The 26,655-nt window shown below is 37.7% G+C and overlaps 1 protein-coding gene across 1 annotated transcript; it reads left to right on the top strand.

Moving 5' to 3' along the window:
- Positions 1 to 5: 5 nt before the first annotated feature.
- Positions 6 to 25,757, top strand: TBCE (tubulin folding cofactor E; the record flags this gene model as incomplete). Its single annotated transcript, XM_010085684.1, has 16 exons — positions 6 to 45; positions 1,922 to 2,006; positions 10,761 to 10,940; positions 13,595 to 13,683; positions 14,360 to 14,459; positions 16,215 to 16,317; positions 18,970 to 19,046; positions 19,286 to 19,381; positions 20,828 to 20,892; positions 20,983 to 21,047; positions 21,539 to 21,691; positions 22,362 to 22,515; positions 22,816 to 22,884; positions 23,951 to 24,010; positions 25,322 to 25,413; positions 25,665 to 25,757. Coding segments are annotated over 16 exons (1,521 nt in total), but the record flags the coding sequence as incomplete, so codon positions are not given.
- Positions 25,758 to 26,655: the final 898 nt, after the last annotated feature.

Genomic DNA, 26,655 nt, shown 5'->3' with positions numbered 1-26,655 from the left:
AGTACGGCACCGTGCGCTATGTCGGCAGCGTTCCTCCTGCAGCAGGTAAACATCACAGCAGGAAATACGCTTTACGTTGAATGGTTGTTTTTAGATTCTGACGATATTCTTTTTAATTTTGAAAAAAATTGCTAGTAGAGCATGACAATTTGAAAATTGTTTTCCCCCCTTGTTCTTTCGTAGATATGGCAACTCCTAATCTGGATAAATTGTTGGGTTTTTATAGAAGTCAGAGGTGTCAAAAGGAGTCTAAAAAGTACTTCTGGTTTAAATTAGTTACATTTGTTCTTACAGTGGTAAGGTCTTGGTGCCTTTTCCCATTAGTTTTCATGAACAGTCTCTTGGCTGAACTCTGCGTACTCACATAGTCTGGGAAGGAGAGAGACAGGCAGCAGCAGCAGATCAACAGAGTAGGTGCTCCTTTGATAACATATTCAAATGCATGGGGACAAATAAGACTCAGCCCAGCTTGCTGGAAGATCTGTCCAGTCTGATTGTGAGAGCACTATATATCATCTTTGAAAACTGGTGGTGACAGGGTGGGGAAATTGCTGATGCTTGGAAGAAGACTAGCCCTGCATACAGTTCTAGAGGAGACATGAAGAGAGACCAGGGAGCTGTAGATTTATCAGCCTCACTTCAGTTCCTGGACAGATCACGTAGCATGTTCCCTTGGAGTCCCTTTAGAAGTCTAGTAAGGGTACAATGGTAGTTGGGAATACTTGATACTTGTGAAGAGGAACAAGTTGTGCTTGGCAAACCTCACTACCTTCTGTGATTATATGATTGGGAATGTGGACAAAGGAAGAACGGTGGATGGAATATTCCTTGCCTTGATAAGTCTTTTAGCAGTGTCTCTATAAAGAATCTTATTTGGCAGATGGGCAAATACAAACCAGATGAATGGACTGTTAAGTGGGTTGCAAGTCTGCAGGTCTGTCAAGTGGAAAAGTGGTCATCAATGACCTGATATCTGGTAATGTGCAAGTGCTACAGAAATAAATGCTGGGGTCTGTATTGTTTAACATATTCATCAGTGTCTCAGATAATGAACAGCATTCTCCCTCAACTGTCAGGTGTGATAAAAGGTAGAATTGCAATCCAGAGCAAACTTTATGAACTTTAGGTTTGGGACTAAGAGATTAAAGAAGAAGGATAAATTTCCACATGTAGTGTGAAATAAATAGTGTACAGTACAGACTGGGAAGCACAAGTAACTCACAGGGCCTATTATAAAGGACTTAGGAGTTAAGGCAGATATTGTCATGAATATGAGCCAACAGTGAGTTCTTGTCACAAGCAAGATATGCGTTGTACTGGGTTACCTTAGAACAGTGAACGTGGCCAAGAAATCCAAGGAAGCTGTTATCCCCCTCTGGGGCAAGGGTTCTTGACAAGGTTGTGCTAGGAATAATGTATCTGGGGCCATCCCAATTCAAGAGGGATGTAGATAAACTGGAGAGGATCCAGTGGAGGACTAACAGGGTGGTCAAGGGCATAGACCACATATGTGTGTTGTGAAGAGAGGTTGAGGGATCTGGGCTTGGTTATTGTAGCGAAGAGAAGATTAAGTGGCATCTAATAGCTGCTTGCAGCTGTTTGACAGGTGGTTGCAAAGATGACAGATCCAAATTCTTCTTGCTCTATAGGTTATATAATAAGGGACAATGGCTGCAAATTATGGCTGGAAAGGTTCAAATTGAACAACAGGAAAATCTTTTTCTCTACAGAAGTAATGCAGCACTGGAGTAGGCTGCCCAGATAATCTGGAACCTCTCTCTCATTGGATATTTTCAAAATCTGGGTAAAGACTTACCTGTCTGACCTGTTTAGTCGAGATGAACTGCAGAGGTTCCTTCCAGCCATCGTTTCAATGGCTATGATACCATAAATCTGAAAATGTACCTACCATATTTTTCAGGAATTTGGCTTGGAGTGGAATGGGATGATCCTCAGAGAGGAAAGCATGATGGAACTTATGAAGGAACACAGTATTTTAAGTGCAGGTGAGTTGATTCACAGTATTGGCATGTCACACATGTTGTCAGGATGGTCATGGGAAGATACCTTTTTATGACTTTTAGGGCAAACCCTTTTGTTATCAGTTGGCTGATATTAAAAAGATAACAAATCTGAATGCTGTAACTAGCTATGACATAAAGGCTGTTGCACTATTATTAATCCCCTTACAGGGATTAGAATATGGTAGATACTTAGAAAATGCAAGTCATGTTTTCAGAGGTATGTGATAAAATGGGGCTTCTTGGATGTTATTAGTATTACCTTTAGTAGGTTTAGACCTTCTACTTTAGTAAGGAAATCCATATGTCCTACAGACCTTCCTTGGGTAATTCTGAAGTGTTGATCCATGTTAACTGTCTCAAATACAGTTTAGATTTAGACTTAACATGACTTACACCTTGTTAAGGGAAAATACCAAGTTCCTGATAATGATTTGGATTATGTATGTATCACTGAGGAATTGTCAAGTACGTTCGCTTGCATTTGATACATGCAAAACACAGTGTAACTGTGTGGGGTTTTTTTTTAGTAGATACATGCATTATATTTAAGTTTAAAGACTCAAGCACTTAACATGTTTGAAGTTGGACAATACAGGACTGTATGGTTAACAGTAAGCTGTTGATTTCCATCTCAGAGGACACTGCAGCATCTAGAACTTTATGAGCTAAAAAAAATAACTAGATAAATTCACAGAAGAAAAGTGATCAATGGCTTTTAAACACTAAGGGCTGCTAGCTTAGTAAGTTCCTGAGCAGTGAAGTGGTGAAGGCTGAGAGAATATAGTGTGGCTGTACCACTAAAATACTTGCCCTGTTGTCATATTTTTCCCAACCACTGTCTATTGGCTACTTTTGGAGAAAGTGTATGGCATTACATGGATGTTTGTTTTGACCACTGGGCCACAGCCAGTGTTATATTAATGAGATGAAGTGGAGACATTTCTAGGTCTTTTTGCACCTCCTGTTTTTGAAGGCTGGTAATAACTGTAAAAGGGCAGTTTGATTACAGTGTCTTCCTAACTGTTCAAGTGCTCATTCAAGTAAAATTAACCTAGTATAAATCAAATCCGGTGACAGTGAGCACTCAGAATTAATAGAAGGCTTTTGAAAATATTAAAGAAAGTGAAAAAAACAAGAAAAGAAATTAAAAGTTGTCTGTGGTCTTGCTTTTGGATGTTTTTGCTTTGGTTTGTTGGAAAATGTAAGAAGATTTTTCTCTGAAATTAATTCCTCATGTTAATTATCTTGAAAAAGTTAAAGCCATCAATGAGAGGATAAACAAATAATCTTTTTTTTTTTTTCAACTTGCATGTAAATGAAAGTCATAAGAATAGCTAGATTAGGTCGGTGAAAAGATTTTTCTTGCTTAGTTTCCTGCCTCTGACGTTGTCTAATAGCATATGACTGGAGAAGTGTGAAAGGACAAGGCAAGTACATAGTGACAGTTTTCCAGAGTCTCACTAGCTTTGGCTAGTCATAGTTCAAAGATCATTTCAGAGCCAGAGATGCTGTATTTGTACATGTACTTTATTTTGCTCTCAATGGATGATTCAACAGAGAAAATTTGTTATGAGAATTTCGTCCAAAAGAATAATTAAAAGCATGTAGTAGCAGTGCATGCATTTGCTAACCCTTGAGCATATGTTTTCAGCTTGTGAAAAATGTGATAATTTCCATTTTATGAGTAGATGAATCTCATCACTTTCTCCTGTGTGAATATAGGCATATGATATAGAAGGGACTTAAAACTGGTGCTGTAAAATGTCACACAGAAGTAAAAAAAAAAAAAAAAATAAAAATTTACAATTATTATTTCTGTATTGTGGGGAAAGTAGGTCTAGTTTTGTATTTGCCAAAAGGTCTTCTGGAGTCAAATGGAATTCCCTGAGGCAGCAAAGGAGGCTACTGTATTTGTATTGAGATCTGACAGCAGTTCAGGGCTTGTTAAAGAATTTACCTCATTATCAGTTCAGATCAAAGTTGTTCTCAAGCCAGCAACTAGAGCCATTTGGTCTTGGACTGAATCAGCAGAAGAATTTGCCTATTAAATAATTCAAAATTTAAAAGTAGCTATTTTTAAATTCTTTCTGAGAATATGATCTCTTACCTGTAGCCAAACAGGCATAAAAAAGGGAAGGGGTGGATTACATTCAGTAGTGCTAATCAGAATTCCTAGTCTGTATCTTCTTAACTTCTACATTTGTGTAAGGTGGAAGCCCTGAAGGCCTCATTATCAGAAAATGAGATGATAAACCAAAATCTGTTCTTTAGAAAGATTAAAAAAAAAAAAACAAAAAAAAAAAACACACCTATGAGGACTGGGGATTTTTTCCTTTGTTAATTATAATAATAGTAATAGTAAAAATAAAGCAAGTTGGCTGTCCATCCCAAATCTCTCTGGACAGAAGAAGCAACTGAACATGTTGGGGACGCTTTCAGAAGCTTGAGTGCTTTACATCTGTGTGTGTATAATATTTATGTACATATGTATAGACTCTTGCTTTTCTAGCAACCATTAGTGTCCTCCCAGGAGATGAGATCTCCAATAGTGATCTCAGTTCTTGTTGTAAGAATCAACTTTTTGAGTGAAGCTGCATATACCTAAAATGAATTAAATGTAGTAATCTTTAGGCATGTTGTTCTTACAATACCTGCTCTTTGTACTCTGCTTTGTTCCAATCAGAGAAAGTCCTTCTGGAGTCTAAGAGAGTAACTAATAGTTCTAGCAGTCAGCCATGACTCTGAGACATAACTTTCTGTTTGTAGTTCATGTACCAATTGTGAAGATGTAGGCAACTTAAGTAAAAAATTGTTACCTTGTTTTATTAAGAAGATGCTGAAAAAAACCAACATAAAATCTCATCTTTTTACTACTACCGTTTGGGGGGAAGGGGGAATTATGTTTCTTCATATAATGTATGTATAAAGCTAAATAAAATTTCTATATATTTTTTTCTCAAACCTTATCAGTAGTATCCTTTCCTTACAAGCCTACTTTGCTCACTCCCTGAATTCTGATAAGCAGAAGCAGCTCGTGTAGTAGTATTGTAAACAAATGCAGTGAAAGGACATTTTAAAATACTTTTCAAGGTAATGTTGCAAGGAATTATTAAAAAAAAATCTTTCACAGAGTGACATTTCAAAATTACATCAAAAGAGGAAAATAAAACTGAATTTGAGATCCTCATTATTAGAGGATCTTCTTTGTAGCCCTTGTTTGGGCAAATCAGTATCTCTGCTTACAAATGTTTGTGGTCTTTGTAGTAAGTTTTTGCAAAATATGATCTAAACTGTTATGTTTCATGGCAATCTGTTTATCTGGGTCATATATGGTGTGGTACTAATTAAAATGAGAACCAAAGAACAAAACAGCTGTACTTCAAAATATCCTGACATAATGAGCATGTTCATCAACTCTGGATTAGCTGGAAATAGCAAGGCATACTCTAGTGTAATTTTTCTGAATTTTTTTCCCTGATAATATCTTGTTTCCTAATAACTGAGGAAGCTATTATTTTAGCTGTCAGTTGCAGTAGTGTATCATGTTATTAAAATAAGCTGTGTTCTTAGGTTCTCCAAGAGAAATGAGGAGTAATCAAGCCTTAAAATAGTGTTGAAATTTATATGCAGCTTTTGAAACATGAGTATGCTTTCAGATAAGTTGCTGTCCCACAGACCCATTCACACAGTCACGTGCACGTGCTCCCCTGGGAGATGTGGGTTACAAGCACACGCACCTCCCCTGGCTGTGCGAGTGCCTCAGCGGCACACACTGCCCGTGGGAGGTGTGGGTGCTCCAGCTTCTGCATCCCTGCACCCCTTCCTGCAGTCTGTTGACGTGCATGCTGGTAGAAAGCTCCCCCAAGGTCCCGTGTGTGCACTGAGACGTGGGGTGTGTATGTTGCTCCCCATGCTGTCTGTCCCCTGGCTGGGCACACGCTCGCCTCAGCATCTGGCCAGGAGGCAGCTGGGTCTGGCCTAGGTGGGGATGTGCTGCTGGGGGGGGGTGACTTTTGATGGCATCAAACCAGGTTTTGTCTGCTGCTGTGGTACCCTGTTCTTTCGCCCCGCAGTTAGAGATGTTCAGGCTTCTTTTATGCTTCCTGTGAAATAGAGTCCTGTTTAATCTGGCAGAAGGGTCGTCTTCCTCCTTAGCCCTTCTCTCAGTCAGTTTTGAGTGTTCTGTTCGCACGTAGTGTTTACACAGGCATTGTATGTCAGCAGCTGTTTTTATTCTCACCGTTTTGCTGGGGAAGATGTGTGGATTCCCCAGCAGTAGATGACATACTTCGCTGGTTACCTCACAAGGTGGGAGTGACGTTCTGCTGCATCGCACATTTAGAGTACTTTGAGTCATAACTGAAAGAAGTACGTCTCCTGCTAAAGAACGTTTTGTTCTTCCCAGTTCATTTTCTGGAGGAATCATGGTATTTTAGCAGATACTGTTACTAGAAGTGTTGACCATATTAAATGGTAATCTGTTTCCCCAGATTTGACTTTCACAGCAAGCCCAAGAAGCAGAGGGAAGTAGGTGAAGCTTGCTTCTGTGATGCTCTCAGCCTGGCAGAATTGCAGCTGCTTCTCGGAACTTTGTGGCCCTTTTGCCCCTCGTTGTGTTACTGAGTTTTCTTCTGCTGGGAACTTTGACTTTTGTATATTTGTGTAGTCCTGAAATGCCGAGTCATTCTGGCAAAGGCATTACATGTTTTCAATTTTTCCTTCTTGAGTTTTGTAAGTTGCATACGGACATGTTTTTAAATTTACAGACAGCACTTGTGACCAATCAGATGTTACCGTTAGCGTGAGATTTATGCTCCTGCCCAAAAGAAGATCTGTTTATATGAAATTAGACTATCTCTCCTTCTAAGAATGACAGACTCACCTCCAGAAGTATCTACTAGAGCCCAAACTCTTCAAATACAGGAAGATGTCAATATAATTTTAGTGTTTATGAAGCAAAAGATTGCCGTTTAGCAAGGGGAGAATGTGTTGTAAAGATTCCTTTTAGCCTCAGGAGGCCTTGGTTAGGAAGCTTTGATTGTTTCACTGTGTGTCACTGTACCCATCAGAGAGTTCTGCTCTCTGCTGTCAGTAGAACAGTGTTGAAACAAACTGTCCTGTGAACCAGCAAAATCTTAAGATAGCATCTGGAACTGCAGATGTCTTTCTTATTTTGTGAAAGCTCAGAGTCATGTCTGTCTCGCTAAGGTAAACTTGCAAGAACTTTAAGTACTTGCTGATGTTTGCAAAGCTTCTGCCATGCAGTCAGGAATTTGATACACTTTAGCAGATCCGTGTTTATAAGCCGTGTTCTAAAACAGTTTCCTTTACTGCAGTGTGTAGATTCTTCTGAAAGAAGTCTCGTCTGTTGAGCACCTTCCTTTTAAAGGAAAAGATCTGTTCAGAGCCTATCTAGAAAAGCTGTGCATGATTCGACTGCATATGATTTATGACACCTTATGAGCTTTGCAGTATGTGTGCCCCAGTCATGATGATAATTGCCTTGAGGAAATAATTGCAAGCAGCAGGTACTGGGCAAAGAAGCCCCTTGATGTACCTTTACTATCTAGGCTGATAAAGCTGAGATTTCTCCTTGGCTCAGAAGCTTGCTCATGCAGTCAGACAGCTCAAGTGTGTAACTGTTGGCAGAACACAGTTTATGTACTACTGTGTTACACTTAACGTACTGAGAAGTGGATGTCTGTGACATTCCTCTAGTGCATGAAGAGCCATCGTGTACCTGTAGTGATAAGCTGTGCCACCACTTTGTTTTACATTAGCAAAGAAGAATGATGCCAAATTTCCCCTTTATTCAGGGAAACAGTTAACCAGTGGAAGTTGATAGCTAATCTAAATTTGAATTAGTATCTTTCAAGGGCCCTGGGCATGCTAGCAGATGGGCAGTATTGCTTCAGGATTCTGAATCATGAATAGGAAGCGTCCTACAAGCTGACTGCTGAGATTGAGGTCAACCTCTCTATTTTAAAAATAAGTAAGTGTCACTATTAACCAGACCTAGCTGGTTGGCAGAGCCCTGCTTGGATATATTCCATATTTTCTGCTTGAGGAAATTGGGTTATAACTTCTACCACTTCTTTTGCACAGTGTATTGTCCTGGCTGCAGGACTTCTTACACACATGGGAGCAAAATTCCTGTTCTCAGACTTCTTAATGCTCAGCTTAAGTCAGGTTGGTCAGTAGTCCGCAGGTTCTTCCATCTCATGCTGGATGACTCTTTGGATTAGGATTTATCTGTTTGGTTCCCAGTTATGGAGATTGATTGCTAATAGGTGTGCTTTTTCAGGAATCTATTTTCAGGCAAAATTTCAGGCAATATGGCTTGTACAGTTCATATTCCCTAGTGTGGAAGTTAATACAGGCAGCGTATTTTAGGGAAAACGAGTTGCAGGAAGTGACCTCTCTCCTTGAACACATCATCATTTTGCCTGAAAATAGATTCCTATTGCCAGGTCTCCTTTTCTGTCCTTCTCTTGTGACAGTTCTTGAAAAAGTAGATCAGATTAATAGAATGGAACTGAAAAAAGAAACTTGGGCTTTGGAATGGAATTGAGTATACATAAGATAGCATGCGTAGTGTGTGGAAGTGATAGGAAGAGGAGAGAGAAACCCTATGATCTTGCTGTTATCAAAACAAACAAAAAAATGGGAGGGTCTTGAGAGAGAAATGTCTGATCCTTTCCCTTTAGCTTCAAATGACAAGGGGTGAGGACACTAGTTTCCTTTGTGTTTTTTTCCTAGGGACAGAAGTGGCTCCTGCAAGGACAATGAGGAAGGAGATGCCAGTGGAAATGGTGACCTGAGAGGACACAAAAGGGCTTAGGAATGGGGGATGGTGATGGAGAGACCCAAAGGGTGTGGCTACGCCAGGGATAAATGGCAGGGCAGGAGGGATGCAGATTTGGGGTCTAGATTAGCTCTGGTGGGAGGGCTGGGGAGAGTAGAGGAAGGAAAGTAGCAGAACTGTTGAGTGCAGATGGATGGTGATGACAAATTGTGGAAAACTGAGGTGACAGGAAAAAGGACAGTAGATGTCAGAATAAACATACAGCAGGACCTGGGCTGAATTACAGATAGACAAGAGTACAAGGTTCCTCTCCAGAGCCCCAAGTAGAATCCTGAGCTGCCTGCTGTCTGTGAAGCTGTTTGACTTAATTAAATGCAAAAGTAGAGTGATATACTATGCAGGTAAGAGATGTTATATTTAAGATGGTGAAAATGGCATTTACTATTTTAAGAAGTGGTGTTAAGAAAGAGTCACATAATGTTTTCATTTGAGGAAGTTTAATATTTAAGTTAGCCAAATGTTTGCAAGCTGTGAAGAACTTCAAAGGAATGGAAGAAAATACTTAAAGTTACTGGATTAAGAATGTAGAGAATTGAAAATGCTTGCTGAACATAAAAGTGTACACTGGATTTACATTCTCTAGGAGTATGCCTCTCTGCTTGTTTTGTAGTCATTGTGCTATAAACTTAGTCATTACAAAACTAAACTGAAAATATTTTTAAAGTAAATAATAACTAGTTTCTACCCAGATACTTCTTTAGGATATGAGAGTACTTAAGTATTGGAAATGTTAATGAATGAATATGTGTATTAATAAAAATGTGAGTATATGGTGCTATTCTGTCTACTTGTAATAGGTCCATAGGATTCAGAGTCTCTAGTTACTGTTCTGAGAGAATTTTGAACTCTGTAAGAGCTTTATATTATAGTTTGCTAATTAGCTACTCGATGTTTACATGCTGATTTGAAAAGAGGAGTTTTATTTACATTAGTGATTTCTTCCCCCTGGGTACTTTCCAACCAAAGTCTGTACTCTTCTCAGCTGGAAGGCAGACAGGTAGTCATAACTACCAATTTTCTTCCTGTTGTTTTCTGGCTGATCCTCCTATCAGATTATCCATCTGCTCTGTGATAACCACTCCCACAGCTTGTCTCTGCAAGTTTTTCCTAGATACTGTGTTTCCTTCCTAACTTTGATAGAAATTGTCAAAACAATTGCATGGCAAGAAGTTGTCATGCAAGAAGATTTTTTCAGTGCTTGTGAAAAGCTAAAACACTTCATAGGTCTGTGTAGAATGTACAGTAGCTGGATAATTCTGTTGAATATTCTGTTTCAAAATTGTTAGAGTTAGTATTAGAATTTGTTAAATTTTGAGTTAGTGTAAGAATTCCAAGCGGTACAGTTTGCATCTTGTGTCATTTGTGTGGATGGAAGGACAAGGCTGCATTCTCTTAGAGTTACAAGTGAATTATTCAAGTCAAATATGATGAATGAGGCAGTGACTATTCTGAGTATTCCTAGGGGCCTTAGGCTGAGCTAAGACTCTAGACATGTTTGTTGTATGATTCAGATAACTTTGTATCTGTTCATAGGCAGAAACTTTGTTTTCTGGAAAAACTGAGTTCATAAACAGCAGAGCAGTTATTTCTAATAATGGCACTGCCATTAAGTATAACTGGAGATCTGGTACTTCAGTTCTCACGGCATCTCACCATATGAACTTGTTGGGTCAAATACTATCAATGATAGTTTGCAAATCTTACCTGAGCTCACTGAATGGGAACAGTTATGTCTAAAAATAGCCTGTAGAATTGCCTTTTGACTGCTTTGTTTCCTGGTATTTTAAAAAAGTAATAATTAGTACTTTTGAGACTAGTCGTTCTTAGAATAACTTCTCATATTTCACCCTTTCTTGGCTGCTCTTTTTTAGGCATCCTAGAGGAGGATCGTTTATCCGGCCAAACAAGGCCAATTTTGGGGTAGATTTTCTTACTGCAGTAAAGGACCGGTACGGATTGGATGATAAGCAAGATGGGACAGAGAATACATTAATGTTTGGAAAGAAGACTGTGGAATTTGTTGGCGTGGATTCTATTGCAGAACAACAAAGGCAAGTGTAATATATGAAAATATAAAAAAAGAAAAAAGATACACTCTTAGTGATTGATTAGTCAAGTAGTAGTTCAGCTGTAAGGAAAGGAAGACTATATGGTCCTCAGGTGACGTGGGTAATTATTCTGTGGTTATTAGAGTATTGTTTTGCCTAAGAATGTTGAAGAAACTTGTTGAAAAAAATAGATTAGATAATTCAAAATTCTGATACTGAGCATATGATTTAATATAATATTTAATCTGACGTGATTGTGAGCTGCTGCCAGAAGAGATAACCTTGCTTGTTCCCTTTGTTTGTCTGTGTCTGCTGTTTACTTGAACACCAGATCTGGTGGCTATGGAACCAAAAGGTGAGCTGGGTCAGCTCATGGATCTAGTATGAAATAATTCTTTGTTTCATGGGTTAGTTTTCCATTGAATCAGTGAAGTGACTCAACTTGCGTAGCTGCCATACAGTTGCCAGATTGAAAAATGCCAGGGGAGTTCATACAGGGAAACGGGTGCAGTTCCCTTTTGGCAGCAACTGGTAGTTAGACTGGGTTAGGTGAAATGACGGGCTTTCTTACCCCCAAAGTTACTCGTAGATTTCTTGTTAAGCTAATCAAAATCTTGCACACAAACCACATTAAAGTAACTTTGTGTCTACAAATACTGCAGTGCTTTATCACATTGGTACTTGTTTTATTTTAACATGGCATTACAGCAGGATTTTTTGCTGAGTGATATATATATAATGCTATTGAGATTGATGGAGGAGAAACTTACTACAATAGACTATTGAAACATACCATATATCATGAGTTTTCAGTGAATGGATGATAAATCAAATATCCTGAGAGCACACAGTTAAGGCGATTTGTGTCATCAGTCCTGTGTTTTACGACTTCATGTTTAAGCATTAAGTTGCATTTTTGAAGTTGTTGGGTTAATAGCCATCTTCAATTGCTGATTCATATTTTTACCATTAATTTTGTTTCAGTGTTTCTTTTAAATTTGGAATTACAAGTTTGCTTCTGTTTTTAAACATTTACTGGTGTACAAGCACACAATTAATTAGTCTTTCTGTACTCTTTGTGAGTGGCCTACAGTGTAAAATATTTATTTAGTGTTCTTGATTAAATTTTTTAAGAATCCTAATCTTTTGCCTGTTACGATGTGAATCTAATGTTGTGCTGGTTTTGGCGGTTAAAACATGACCAATGTAAATGGCATCATGTTCAATTCTGAACACTAGAGCTCATTTTATTGGAGGAAGAAATTGAAATTGGGTCAAGTTAATATATGATAAACAGTAAATTAGACTTTTAAAAGTTTTCATGGTGAAACAACGTCTAATTTGCATACTAGAGGATTTTTTAAAATAATTAACTTAATAATATCACTCTCCAAAATTACCTAGAAGTTGAAGTACCACTCTGATCTCAACACAACATTTGAAGTATGATTACATTGTTACACGCATGTATTCTGCATTTCTTGCAAGCAGCTTCAGTAAGTGACAATTTTTAAAAACATGAAATACATTCTAATTTCATATAAATTAAGATTTTGCTTCTTTAACAGCTTTTGGTATATAATGGTCAGTGTCTGTTTCAGGTTATTTTGGTTTAACTTCTGTTAACACTGCCTATTGATATTTTCACCAAGGGGACGGTGAGTGTTCAGAAGGGCTTTAGCTCATGTTAGCTGGCTGCCTTGCATGTAGTATTGTCATATCTCTGAAAGTAAACCAAACTGCACTATGGTGGAAGAGACAAGAAATATTACTGTTGTGGCTTCATAATTTATGTGTTTTACAGATAGGAACTGGGATTATGGCACGTTTGAGTGCTCACAGTCCTCGTTTTAATTTCACAAAATAGGAGGTGATGATGTTTGGGGAGGAATGAGTGAGATAAATTATCACAATACTGGCAATCATATACGTGCTACTTTTTAAATAAATGGATTTTAATATTTTCTGAATACACTTATTTCATCTTTGTTTACCTATATTAGTAATGACTTTGTAACTAAGAGAGGGAAGACAGAAAGTCACTGCGCTGCTAGTGACAAAGGCTTTCAGTCAGTTCATGTCATGTTCATTTGTCTGGAAGGATAAGGAAGAAAGAAGTAACTTAATGATGTGAAATAGTTTTAATGACTTCTGGCACTAGAGAGGTATTAGCTCAGTAGGTGGCAGTCTCCTCCTGAGCTGATATCCACAACTGTTCTCCCTTTGTCTCCCAGCTGTTGAAAATCCTTTTTTTTTCTTTCTTTCTTTTTTGATAAGTGACACAAAGAATGCCCAAATAACTTAGAACCTCTTGCAAAAGTATTACCAGAAACCTGTTTAACTTGGAGCCTCTAACTAAATTCCAGTTTGCATAGCTATATTTTGTCTGTTTTATCACTCTCTTTTTCATTTGGAAGAGGGTTGGATTTTGTGGGGGGGGTGGGAGGGTGGCTCAACCAGACCTATTTTTGTAGTAGCAATGTAAAGGCAAAAAACAAAGGAGGTGTGTCTGGTTTAGGGTAAGAAAGACACTGCAGTGTAGCAATCTGCATGTTGCTATTTCTGAAGGAGATGGTGGGTATGAAAAGGGTATGATATAGTTGTTACAACCTATTTCTGTTTGAAGATTACTTAACGGAATGTTCTTTCTCGTTTAGTCGACTGAACCAACTGGTAGATATCTCGGTGCGCGAGCATGCAGTGAGCCGTGCTGGTCAGAAAGAGGAAATCAGCAGAACATGTGCTAGTATCCTTTTTTGCTATATTGCGTGATACCACAAATTAAGTACATATTTTAGCATTCCAAGTGTTCACTTCAATGAATTATATTTGTATCCTTTATTTAAAATATGTTTGAAACTGCAGTTTATGTTTAGAAGCTTAATGCAATGTTTACAGAGGTAAAAAGTAGATCCCAACAGTTTTTCCTCATGAATGCAAATTGTGGAAAAATAGAAATATTGTCATAGGTTGCTACTGTGACTGCAATGTTTGTTTGATTTTTTATTTTTTTTTTTAAATTTAACTCTAGAATAGATAACCCCATAAAAATGGAACTGGTATGTTCTGTAGGCAGCAGAGGTTTTAAATGTATAATAATGTATTCAAAAATTCTGTGTGGTGTAGCTATGTTACAGAAATACAAAGCAGGTATTACTTGTTCATTTCTAAGGACTGGTAAAAGTTCCTGTCAATACAGAAGTTAATCTATTTTAAGATTTGTACAGTTAAGCTCTTTTATAAAACTATAAGCCATTTCCATACCACAAATCAAAATAAAATTTGCTGTAACTGAGCAGTAGCATCTCTTAGACCAAACAAGTGTATTCTATTTATTTGATGCAAAAACAAACCCTATTTCTAATTTCTGAAAAAGGAAATTCAGACTTTAGATGTTTCTTTTTCTTAACATGAAATTTTAGATATGAGGCATATAAATTTATCAAAAAATCTGATATCATCTTGGGAGACAGTAACAGCTATTGCTTCTCAAGTTCAAAATCTGGAAACACTTAATGTCAGGTATAAATATTCATATTTGGGTTTCTGTTCTTTGGGGTAGGGACAAAAAAGAAGAGGCTCTTTTAGATATGGAGTAAGCTTTCTAAAGATAACTGGATGCCTCAATACTCATTTTGATGTGAGCGAAGTTTTAAAATACTTTTTTAAAAAATCTTGTCCTTAAACAGCTCATATGCATGCTATATTTTTGAGACATCCCTTTTCAAGGAAAGACTAGAACCCTAGGAGTTCAGCATCTTTGTGAAATTAAATTCTGGAAAAGTGCTTGGGGCAGATGGGTGTTGACTAGAGTTCTGTGAAAGTAGGAAAATCACAGTTGTCTGAAAAATAGAATACAGATTTCAGCCAGTAAGCATTTACAGGAATTTAAGCATTTGTCAATGTGTTCTACATAACAGATTTAATAATTTTTATGCAAATCAGCTTGTTGGCTAGGGAGACTGGTTTAAAACACATTATAGATTTTTACAAGGTACTGTAGAATTTAGCAGTTAGACTGAAGGTGAAAAAATTACTCGAGTACTTTTATAGAAATGAGGAAACAGGGAGTATAGAAACTTAGGTTTACAGTGTCATAAGATGCCCTTATATGTTTCTGTGACATCTAAGACAATTCTCTTGATTTTAAAGCTTAGTTTGCCCCGAGGCAGAACTGACTTAACGTGTATGCTTCTACATTGCACGTGTGCAGCGAGTCTGGTTTGCAGCAGGGAGAGCAGCTTCCCAGCAGACACAGCCAGATTTCCTGTGTGCGTTTGCAGCAGTCGGACTCTGGATACCTGTGCGCAGGGTGGCACTGGCGGGGCGCGGGGGCTCTGCTGGCAGATGGGCCCCTCAGAAGAAGCCAAGACCTTGAGGTGGCACTGCTGCAGGAGTTTGCAGCCTGCCTGTGAAAGCACTAGTAACACATCCTTATTGCTTAAAAATCTGGCTTAGCATTTTTTTGGTTAGGCTTAGCAGTAGCTATCTGTTTGCCTTCTGGGTGTGTAAACCTGTTTGGGTTTTTCTCATGAGCTTAGATAATTTTTTTCTACATAGTAAAACTGTAAAGTAAATATATTTTAATTTTCTTTTAAAGTCATTCCAAGTGTCTTAAGACTATCTGTGGTTTTTATTATTGTATTATTTTATTATTGTATTATTATATTGATATATTCTGACTGCCTAGGCAGGTCTTTATTTAGGAGCCTGCTTTTAGTGCAAGGAATTTTTATCGTAAGATGCAGGTAGATCAGACCTTAGGAAAGAAATAAAAACTTTTGTTCGGGGGTAAGTACTGAAAACTAATTTGAAGACTGCAGATTTGAGAATCTTTTAACTATTTCATAGTGATATTTTGCTATTGAGAGTGGATTTTACATCTCTTTATTTTACTGGGGTCTGGATAGTCATGTAGGCTCTTTATTTTCAATTGACACTAAGGAGTTTAAGCCCAAAATCTGACTTTGTTTCGTTTAATATTAATGAAAATCATTATTTTCATATTCAAAACTTAGGGGAGGAAAAGGGGGGAAGTAGGTCACAGATGAATACATATGCATTCATGAAGTAGGAGAGTAAATTAGGAAAGAGTACATTTGAATAGAACTAGAAGGATATATCATAGTATTTTAAAATATGTGACAACTTTGCAGTTAATTTAATTAATTTTTTTATGTAAATTGTTTTTGTCCTTAATACCTAGTTCTGAGTTAGAGACTTAAAATTAAATAAATGCAATTATTCATTATGCTGATAATTATTCTTTTTACACAGTGAAAACAAAATGAAGTTTCCATCTACATCAACTTCTTTATCCAGTGTGTTTTCAAAATTGAGGATTCTGGCACTTAATAAAACTGAGATAACATGGACAGAGGTAAGAACCTTTCCTGGTTTTGTTTTTATTTATATTGTTAGGTTTTTGAGGCAAGAAAAACACAATGCACGTTTCTGCATTATATTATTCTACTGAAATGTAATCATCCTTAGAAAAGGTGCTGTGGCGTAACTGTATTAGTTACATAGTGACTATGCAGTTCCTAGGTAATGTTGGAAGTGTAGGAACAGGAAGTGGCTCAGGAATCTAATAAGAAACATTTAACTTCATCTGCATTAGTACATTACCAAGTCAAGATAAAGCAGCTGGAGTATAATATTACTTCATGTCCCAAAGGTTTGTGTGAATGAAAACTTTTTGTTTTCTTGTAGTTATTAAAGGCTTATGTATATTTTTATGCATGCAATAGAACAAATACAAATGCAAAGAACGTATGTCATTATGACATGAAGTCCTTGTTTTGGCACCACTTTGCATCAGCAGGAGATTGGCTTAGCATCTTTGCACATACTGGCAGTTCTTGAAATGCATGATGCCTGGTTATGTGCAGCACAGATACAGCACAGAATAAGCAAAGCTCTGACTTGTTTCAGGGACTGAAACTTGCAAACGTTAAATGATTCTCCCTTAATATGATGTCCTATTAAAAATGAAGTCCTGTTGTTAAATATGTAAGCAGCAGGCTTTTTTTTGGAGATGGGGCTTACGAAGCAGTAGTGCCACATTACCTATAATGGCTTGTAAATTCCAGCCCATTATTTGGATTTCTCAGGGGCAGATTTTTTATGTAGTGTACCGTGAAATTAGCTGTCAGCAAAAAATCTGAAAATTCAGGTGTTATCCAATAATAGAGCACTTACCAAAACTGGGGTTTGAGTTAAGTAGACGTAAATTTCTTCATTCTCTTCTCTTGCAGCAGGGCTAGAGTAGGGTAATTGCTATATTTTTGTTTAGTGTCCATTCACTGTGCTGTTAAACAGTCAGTGGGGTTTATGCTAGGACAATTGATAATCTTTCCCTAACAGCAGCAATATGAGTGGTGAAGTGAATGGAAGAATTAAGCGGCTACAACACCTTAAATGTTGTCTAGTGCTTATCAGAGTAAATCTGTGCATTGTGATGTTTCAAATGTTGCAGCTGCTAGCAGCTCTTCTCCATACCAGGGTGGCCAAAAGGGTGGTTGGAGCCATTGCTTCAGGCAGGATCGAGTTCTCTAGAGGTAACTAAGCTTCAGAGAGAAGCCCCAGGTTAGTCAGAGTAGTTTAAAATTGCATAGTTTTTGCATTTATTTTTGAAACTCTGCTCTAGCTGACAATTCATCATAGATGGCAAAGACATTTTTGGTTGAGAAATCTTCTTCTGTAAAATTGAAATTTGTTCACTTCATTCCCTTATAAGTGGGGAGACATAAGTCTGTCCCTTGAAGTGGTGTTCTGGGGCAGCTAAACAAAAGGGAGAAAATAAATGTGCCTGCCTGACGTTAATACTCTGTGAACAAACAACTTGAAAATGTTACTGCTTAAGCTACATGGGGAGTTACTTTGAAAAGTCAACTTTTTAATCAAAATAATAATATGATCCAGGCAAAAGAGAAATGCGGTGAATGTCAATGAGAATATAAGCAAAGTCTGAAAGTCCTACAAATGTTTTAATGAAGACATAGGGAGACACTATCCAAATTAGAGATAAAATATCGGTGTTTCCTACTCTTGCTCTGGAGCAAGAAAAGTTGTTGTATGTGAGTTTATAAGTTTACGTGAGTTGCACATATTGCAGTAGGACGATGTTTCATATTTTTGAGTGTGAAGCAGTTGACTCCCAAATCATATGTTGCCACTTGAAGAGATCTCAGTATTTTGTATTGCATCTATAATGAGACAGTTGTACGTACAGATGTACATATAACTGCATACAGCCGTAACAGAGAGCATGAAGAATAGTTGATGAAAGGAGGCTTTTTGGTGTCTAGGATAGTGGACATTTATAGGAGAATCAGTTAGCTATATACGTAACAAATTGGATTTGATGGTCCGGATTTCTGAACTTCATTGCTTTGTAACCTTTGTAACCTCCTGTAAAAACAAGCTTTAGGCAATTTTGCTGTGCATGTGTATGTCTGTGTTCTTGCATCTCAAAAGCTTTGAATCTGCTAGCAATTTCAATTAATTAATTTATTTAGAATACTTGAAAACTTCAGGATACGTACTCGCTTAATGCAATTCTTGGTTTTTAGTGGTTTCATGTGCTGGCACAGTCCCATGACAGAGAAGCCTTCAAGCTCTGGTAAATTATGACATTTAAAAAGTCTGCCAGACCTGATGAGATGTGCAGAAGTTCCAAAACCATTAGCAGTCGAGTATATACTGCCATTTCCTCACCTCATCATAGGGAAAATGTGATCAATCTAACCCTATTGAGTAAAATAAACTCAGTTTCCATGTCACACAGTTTGTCACACTGTAAGTCCTGTGACTGTACAGAACCCGTTTGATGTCATCTGTGCTGGTAGATGCAGACACAGGAAACAACCAGACAGAAGAAAGGGAAGGCCAGGCAATCTGTAATACTTGTTTCTCTGTTTTTGAGAGCTATGGCTTGTTCTGAACATGTTCTGAGAAGATCTGCATACAGCATAATTTCTGGAATAACTTTTCCCAACTTTTGTTATATTAAATGAAGCTTTGCTCTTAGGTTCTTCTTTGTGCTTCAGGATGGCCAGCACTTGAAGAATTGTACCTTACTTCTAACAATATTACAGTTTTGGAAAGGTAAGTCAATTGTTTCACCGATGTACTGCAAAGTTGAACAGCAGATAAAGCTACATTCCTGTAATGTTTACATCACCATGACGTAACTGTAAAATGAATGATGCAAACTTCTCATGATGTACTTCAAAACATTTATAAATGCACACAATTCTTTGCATGCAGTTATATACTTAGAAAATGAGTGTTTTCATTAACTTCACATGTTCTGCATTTGTGTTTGTTGTTTTCCAACATGGCAGGCCTGATAATGTCCTGCAGACCCTGAAAGTGTTAGACCTTTCAGACAACCAGCTACTAGATGGAAACCAGCTGCATCTAATAGCACATCTCCCCAGGTAGCTATTAAACAAATTTACTGGAAATTCTTTGTCCTGGGTATTCATCTCCATAGCCTCTGTTGACTGAGATATGATAGTATTGATGTTGCATGGAAGATGTATGGAATCTTGAAACAGAGGCATTTTGCCCTCTTGAGGAGAGTAACTGAATTATTTGAGCTATTTTAATGTAGTCTTATTTTTGTTGTGTAGTGACACATTCTTAACCTGTATGTTACTAGGGTTTCATTATATACTTACTAAACTGAAGTGATTTATCATGTTACTAAGCTCTTCATATATTAGTCTGCACTGGGTTTTATCCAAGATGACAGGACTGTAGAGTTTCTGTGGAGTGGCAAAGCAAAGGAGCTGTGGAAGTCATGGCTTAGGAGCGGTTTTCTGACCATGACAGTGCGATGCCGGTTCATCAGTAGCTGCGCAGCCATCTCACAGTCGTCTGAGCCTGCAGAAAGCCGCTTGCCAGTTTGTTGGACGGTGTCACTCCTGAGGCTGACACACTAAAGATGTTGGTGATGGACGCTTGCCATGACCACTTTACACCCGGGGTGCCCACCTTCGTAAAGATGGCAAAACAAAGAGGGGTTGGAGGGAGGTAGAAGGTGTGGTGATAATTCTTCTGTTATCTGGTCACTGTTATCTGCTCTTGATTATTAACTGTGGGGAAGGTTACTGTTGCTACTTTACTGGTAGAAGTGTGTGGCACGACCTGTGCACAGGCACTCTCTTTTGGAAGTTTCAGTGCTTTTTGGGGGGTAGCTTAAAGACTTTGAAAGGACATGCTTCAAAATTTAAAAAAAAACACCAAAAACCAAAACCACCAAACAAACCCCAAACAGTGTAATAATGCATTGGGTAAAAGTATTTCCACTTTTTCAAAAGAATATCTGTGGTAATACCCTTTGCACAGATTCTTCTGGTTTACTGTACTCCCAATAGCCGTGTCTTTATGGTAGTTACAGGCTTGGGCTATGCTTTAGGGCTGTGCTTTAAGCTGTTCTTGCTTTAGGGTTACCATCCAGGGAAAGCAGGTGTGTGTGTAAAAGCCCTTCAGCTACAGTCACAGAAAAGCTGTGGGACTAATACAATAGTTTTGCTAATTTGCAGAATTATTATCTTGCACTGTACCCCAAAATAGCAGCTTTTAAAAACTTTTAAAAAGGCATAAGCTATTTAAAAAAATCATTTGGAAAACCACACCATTTAAATCCAGGAACCATTTTGTAAGTTAGAAAATATTGTGCTTATTCTCTGAAAAACTTACTGAACACTCTGCTGAAGTCTGGGCACTGTCTGTGAAGTTACTGTTCATTTGTCAGTGATTATGCATCATGTCAACAGTTCATTAGATCTTTGTTTTTAAAAAAAAAAATTGAGGTAATATTTCCTTACAAAAAACTTCCAGAGCCATGTACAGTAACCATTGTATCTATTAAATTTCAGATTAGAACAGTTAATACTTAGAAACACTGGAATATCTTCTATACACTTTCCTGATGTTGGATTTGGTATGTAAAAGAAGTAATTTACTTATAACTTTATAATTCTGGTTATTTAAAGTTTTCACTATTGTCTTGTAAATTTACTCTTTTTCCTAGGGTGCAAGACTAAAATGTTTCCTTCACTAAAACACCTCGCAATAAATGACAATAAAATATCACAGGTAGGTTTGATTGTGATAGCTTTGCATTTTGCAAATACTTGTATCTTTGTTTAGGAGTATCTTGCAATTTGCTTTTTTAAAATTTCTCTGATTGTATGTGTAAGATCCTGAGGTAACTGTTAAACTCTGTTCAACACAGAGGCATAATCTACAAATGTAAAAACATTCCTTAACATCTCAGTTAAACATGTTTATGGTAGCTAGTCATATCCCTCTCTCTGCTACCTCATAACTCCTCTCACAGACTTCTAATGATCTAAAATGCTGAGTAGTTCAAATTTGTCTCATTTTTGGGTTGTTTTTCTTTATTTAATTAAAGTAATGTATTTTTTTTCCTTAGCTAAATGAACAGGATGAAAATACTTGGTTCTGCTGACCAAAAGAATAGTTTCAGACATGGTCATTGTACGGGGAAAATCAGCATTACTATGTATTGTTTTGAAATGAGATATGTTTATGTTTCCTCAAAAGACTGTTCCCTTCCATTTCAGTGGTCATCTATCAATGAGCTTGATAAACTGCCAAGTTTGCGGTCACTGCAGTGTCACAATAACCCTGTCATGGACACAGAGAAGAACCCAGAGACCCTGAGACAGCTAATTATTGCCAAGATAAGTCAATTGGAGGTTTTGAACAAGTCTGAGGTATGTGATCTTTCAACAAATTGCATGAGTCTGGGGAAAAACATTAAATCATTGCTTGAGGAATTGTTTTCAGTTTAAGATTAGTGTTCGTGTGGGTGCAGGAAAAGTGCCAACTGTTCCATCACCTAGTGAATGGAGCATCAGCAGGGCTACAAGATCCAGCCCTGTTTGTGAATGCTGATAAGTCAGTGGGGACTAGGGCAAGATGGAGGAATGGTGGGTTTTTTCAAGTGCTTGAGTTGTGCAGAAGCTGCAAGATTTGTTAACAAAAACCATACTCTGGCCGAAAAAAAAAAAAAAGAAAAAGCAACACAGTTGAATCTACTTCAGGGGCAGTAATTCAAGCATTTGCCTTCTTTAATAGGAAAATAGCATTATCTAAACCAAATAAGACTTTCAGCAAGTGTTTATCATAAAAGAGGGCAGAAGCAGCATCTGTTTCATAGCTACAAAAAAAAAAAATCCTTGTATAATCATATACAGTAACATCTTTGCTTAGCTACTCATTTATGGGTCAGTCAGTACATGGAGGTGGGGTTTGTACGATTCTTGGTAGCATTAAAACATACTGAACATCTAAGTAAGAGACAAGGGGTCAACATCATTAATTAGATTTTCTTCTCTGGAAAGTTGTATAATTATATTATGTGCCATTCCTGTGTCAGTACAGATCCCCCCTGCTGAAAGAAAAGGAGCAGAGCTTGATTATCGCAAAATATTTGGAAATGACTGGTTAGCAGCTGGTGGGCATTGGAACCCAGAGAAAAACAAACCCAATGAAGAATTTCTTGCTGCCCATCCCAGATACCCAGCGCTTTGTCTTAGTAAGTACAAGTACTTTTAACAGTTCCTTGCTTCTGGCGTTGTGGTAGCACTGGTTTGGGCTCTCTTTAGTTTCCTTTCCCCTGGCAGCTTGTCCATGTGCTTCTGGTGCCTTAGGAAAGCCCACCCATGGGCAGGCCTGTGCAAACGGCACTTACCCACCACTTTCTATACTGAGTATCCTGGCTGCGGAGGGAACTGAGGCAGCAGGCTCGTGCCTCATCCAACAGCCTTGTGTCTGATCCAGCACCACAGTGCTCTTACTGTGGAGTTTTAGTCTCTGTGCCCTTTCCTTCCCACAGAATATGGTGCACCTGAAGAAGGAGAACTGAAGAGCCAACAGCCTTCAACTCTGAAAAACCAGCTTCTGAGTAAGAGGCCAGAAATGGTCAAAACTGTTCCTTCTGCATTTAAAATATCTTACAAGCTTAGTGTTTCCTAGGTGTATATGGAGAACAGAAGATACAAAAGCGTTTAAGATGTCACAGTGTTACAGCTTGTCATTCTGGTTCTCTGACTTGTATCAATGAGTTTGACTAGATACCTGCTTCTGTGTACTGTCTCCTTCCCCCCCTTAATTAAGGCTTGATGGAGAACAGAGGTACTCAATACTCCATTCTGACTCCGTGAATGGCTTCTCTGCAGAAGACATTTGAGATTTTAACCTCCATAGCTGCATTGTTTTCTGATAATTTTTTTTTAATAGCTTCTTAACTTTAGGTCAGTCAAGAAAAATATGGGTGGCTTTGGTATTTGGGGCTGTCTGCATATTTAAACTGGGATACAGCCCAGACTTAGAAATTCACTTAGTTTTGTGTTTCTTAGTTGATAGAAGAAATTAACCTTTTTTTTTTTTACTCCATAGGCAAAATAGTATTTTAAGGCATTACATTCTAGTGCATTTAGGTGGAAAACTAAATAGAACAAGGAATCTAGTTGGCTAGACATAATCAAAACATTTTTTCAAGGATGAGTCTTTTTATTAGTCTAATTCTTTTACAGAGATTACTTCCTAAAAAAATGTGCTCGTAGTGTGCTTACAAGATACTGGGGGTCAAAAACCTGCTTTAAACTGAGTAGGCAGTTTCCATTCTACTGCAGGTTATTTTAAAAAGTTAACTAGAAATGAAGCCTTTTTCAGTTAAATACTCCTTTTGACCAAAAGAACATGTTAAGTATTAGGGAGTCACTTTTAAAATATTTGCCTTAATTTACCAAAGAAAAATAAAAATTTCATTATTTTAATAAAATTAATTTTTCAGAGAATGAGTAAATGCTGTCTTAGTTGCTCAGATACAGGCTACAACCTCTTTTTTTTTTTTTTTTTTTTTAGATCAGGCTGAGCTAGGGGAAGCAATTTGTAATAAAACCAGACTGTGCTCCTGACAGAACAGGGCTTAACATTCATTCACTAATGCCTCACTCTTCTTCCTTAAGCTTTGACAATCAAGTGTCCCGAGAGACCTGAACAGAAGCCAGTAGAGAAAAAGCTACCAGGTAAGAAGTTTAAGCAGCCGATTTGTAGCTCCTTTTCAAATAACTGTATTAAAGAATGGCAGCTGCCTCTGGCTTTGTCAGCTCCTGAAGATTCTTCCCTGAAGACTCTGTCATAAGGAAATGACAAAGGTTGAAATTGTTTGAAAAAGTAATTATTTTTCTGACCTTCATACTTACTTTCAGTCCAGCTTGAAGATTGAAAGTTGATGCTTATGACCTCTGCTGCTGGTTTCACAACTAATGTGTCTGAGGCAATCAAAGGCTAATTAACTGGTGTGAAATCCGGTGGCTGTGTTAAACCAAATCACAAGAACATGAAGTTGTAAGAGCCAACGATGTAGGCTGCAGTTGTAGATAATGTATTAGATACTAGACCTCAGTAAGTTAGAAACTGTACCAGTTTGAGCACCTGTAGTGAGACTAGAATGAACAGACTTTGTTCTAAATCAAACTGATGTTCTGGAAAGATGCATCAGAAGGGGGTCGGAGAGAAGAGACTTACTCAAGCTTTATTCTAAAATAAAAATCACATTTATTATCACAAGTTGCATAAAATCAGATAGATACAGCTCTTACAAAATGTTTGATAGAAAAATATTTGTCTAAGTACAATGTGTGGTATTACAGGAATAACTCACTATTGCTGTGCCTTTAGGTAAAGCTTCAAAAGAAGTGAAAGTTCAACCGAAATATTGAGTATATCTATTGCAAACACGGGTATCGTCTCTGGAACAAACTACATTTACTCATTCAAGATCCATTACAAAAAAATATCCCTTTGTGTAACTGACTTCATAATATAAACCACTCTACAACTCTGCTGGCAATTTGTTTGGGACTAATTAATGTAATACCATTTCTAAGAATGGCATTACTTCCACAGTGACATTCATTTATTTGTGCTGGGAAAGCCAATTCCTGGTAAGGAAAACTTCAAAGAACAGTCGCCAGATGCAAGTAGTCGTAACCTGACTGGTATGTGTCCCAAAGGTCACTTAGTTTAGCATGGAGTAAATACAAACTCAACAAAGGTAAATTATGAAGCCATAACACTTTAATTTGGCATATGGGATCCAAGCACTTAAACCGTAGTAGCATATCCTGTCCTATCCCCCAGAGATTAAACCATTTTCAATTTGATATTAGCAGTTATGGTTTCAGGTACAAAAAACATTATTGCAGTTAGACCTGAAACAGCAATACAGCCTTGCAGTGTTGCTATCAGCAAGCATAGTTGAAACTCTAATACTTTGCTACAGCTCAGTGGTAGCAGCATTTTTCTAGTAACTTTTCTTTCTTTCTGCTTGGCAGAGTCTATGACTATTCAGAAGGTCAAAGGATTGCTGTATCGCCTACTTAAAATTCCTGGTTCAGAACTGAAACTGTCCTACAGAAGTTCTAAAGTGAGTTAAAAATGAGGAATTCAACAATAAAATACTGCATGCTGCTGAAGGTCAATCACATGTTCTAAACTACTACCTAATGAAATTGAGTTCACTTAAGAAGGACAGTCTTGATGCTGTAATTTAGGACGTAAATTCATTCCTGTAATATGACAGATCCTCCCTGACTGCAAATGCCTGATCTATATTTGGGTTACATGAACAGATTTCAGTTTAAGTCTGATCAGTTTTTATTTCCTTTCTTATTCTAGCTGGAAGGAAAAGAAGTTGAACTAGACAATGACTTAAAGCCTTTGCAGTTTTACTCAATAGAAGATGGAGACTGTGTGTTAGTACGGTGGTAAGAAGGGACTCTCTTGATAGACTGGAGGAAAAGCCAACACTGGAACGGCAGAAGGGTTACGGACTTCCTGCCTGAACAGATGTAGAGAAGAATGTGAATTTCGTATGTGGCACCAGAGGGCTATACAGTAATACTTTCAGCTATGGAGACTGTGTGTTAGTACGGGGGTAAGAAGGGACTCTCTTGATAGACTGGAGGAAAAGCCAACACTGGAACGGCAGAAGGGTTACGGACTTTCTTCTCTACATCTGTTCAGGCAGGATGTGAATTTTGTATGTGGCACCAGAGGGCTATACAGTAATACTTTCAGCTCCTAAATTGAATTGTCAGTCTCCATGAAAGCTTTTGGCTCAATTGTCTTACTTGAGAGATACCAAATAGTACTTAAATGCTTCAATTAAATAAAAGTCAAAGGAACTTTTGCCAGACTTTATACTACCTTCCCCTTGCAACAGTGTGAATTTGTTTTACTGAAGTGAGTACATGATTTAATTGTGATCTCTTCACTTATAATAGGACAAAATCAGTGCTGCATTGAAAGAGGCAACCTGCTCTTTCGTTTTCACCTACTTTGAAAGACCTTAAAGCAAACAAAAGTAAAACAGCAGTAATTGTAGAAGACATGTTTAAGGTCAAAATCTGACAGTACCTTTATTCTACCCTACAGTGTTAACATCCCACTGTATCAATAAGTTCTCAGCATACCGCAAGGCATTGCTATGTATTTACATTCTTCAGAGCACTGTTCCTCAGTCTTATTTTACTTTCACTTCTGTACCCTTAAATTCGTATCTAATAACACATTGAGCTATCAGAAACCCCTCCTAGCTCAGGTGAAGTTTGCTGTACTTCAAGATTTGGTATAAGCAAACTTTGATATTGTTTTTATGTAAAATGAC

Source organism: Pterocles gutturalis, unplaced genomic scaffold (genome assembly GCF_000699245.1).
Source record: "Pterocles gutturalis isolate BGI_N339 unplaced genomic scaffold, ASM69924v1 scaffold19130, whole genome shotgun sequence".
Classification (NCBI taxonomy): Eukaryota; Metazoa; Chordata; class Aves; order Pterocliformes; family Pteroclidae; genus Pterocles; species Pterocles gutturalis.
This window is presented reverse-complemented; position numbering and strand designations above follow the sequence as displayed.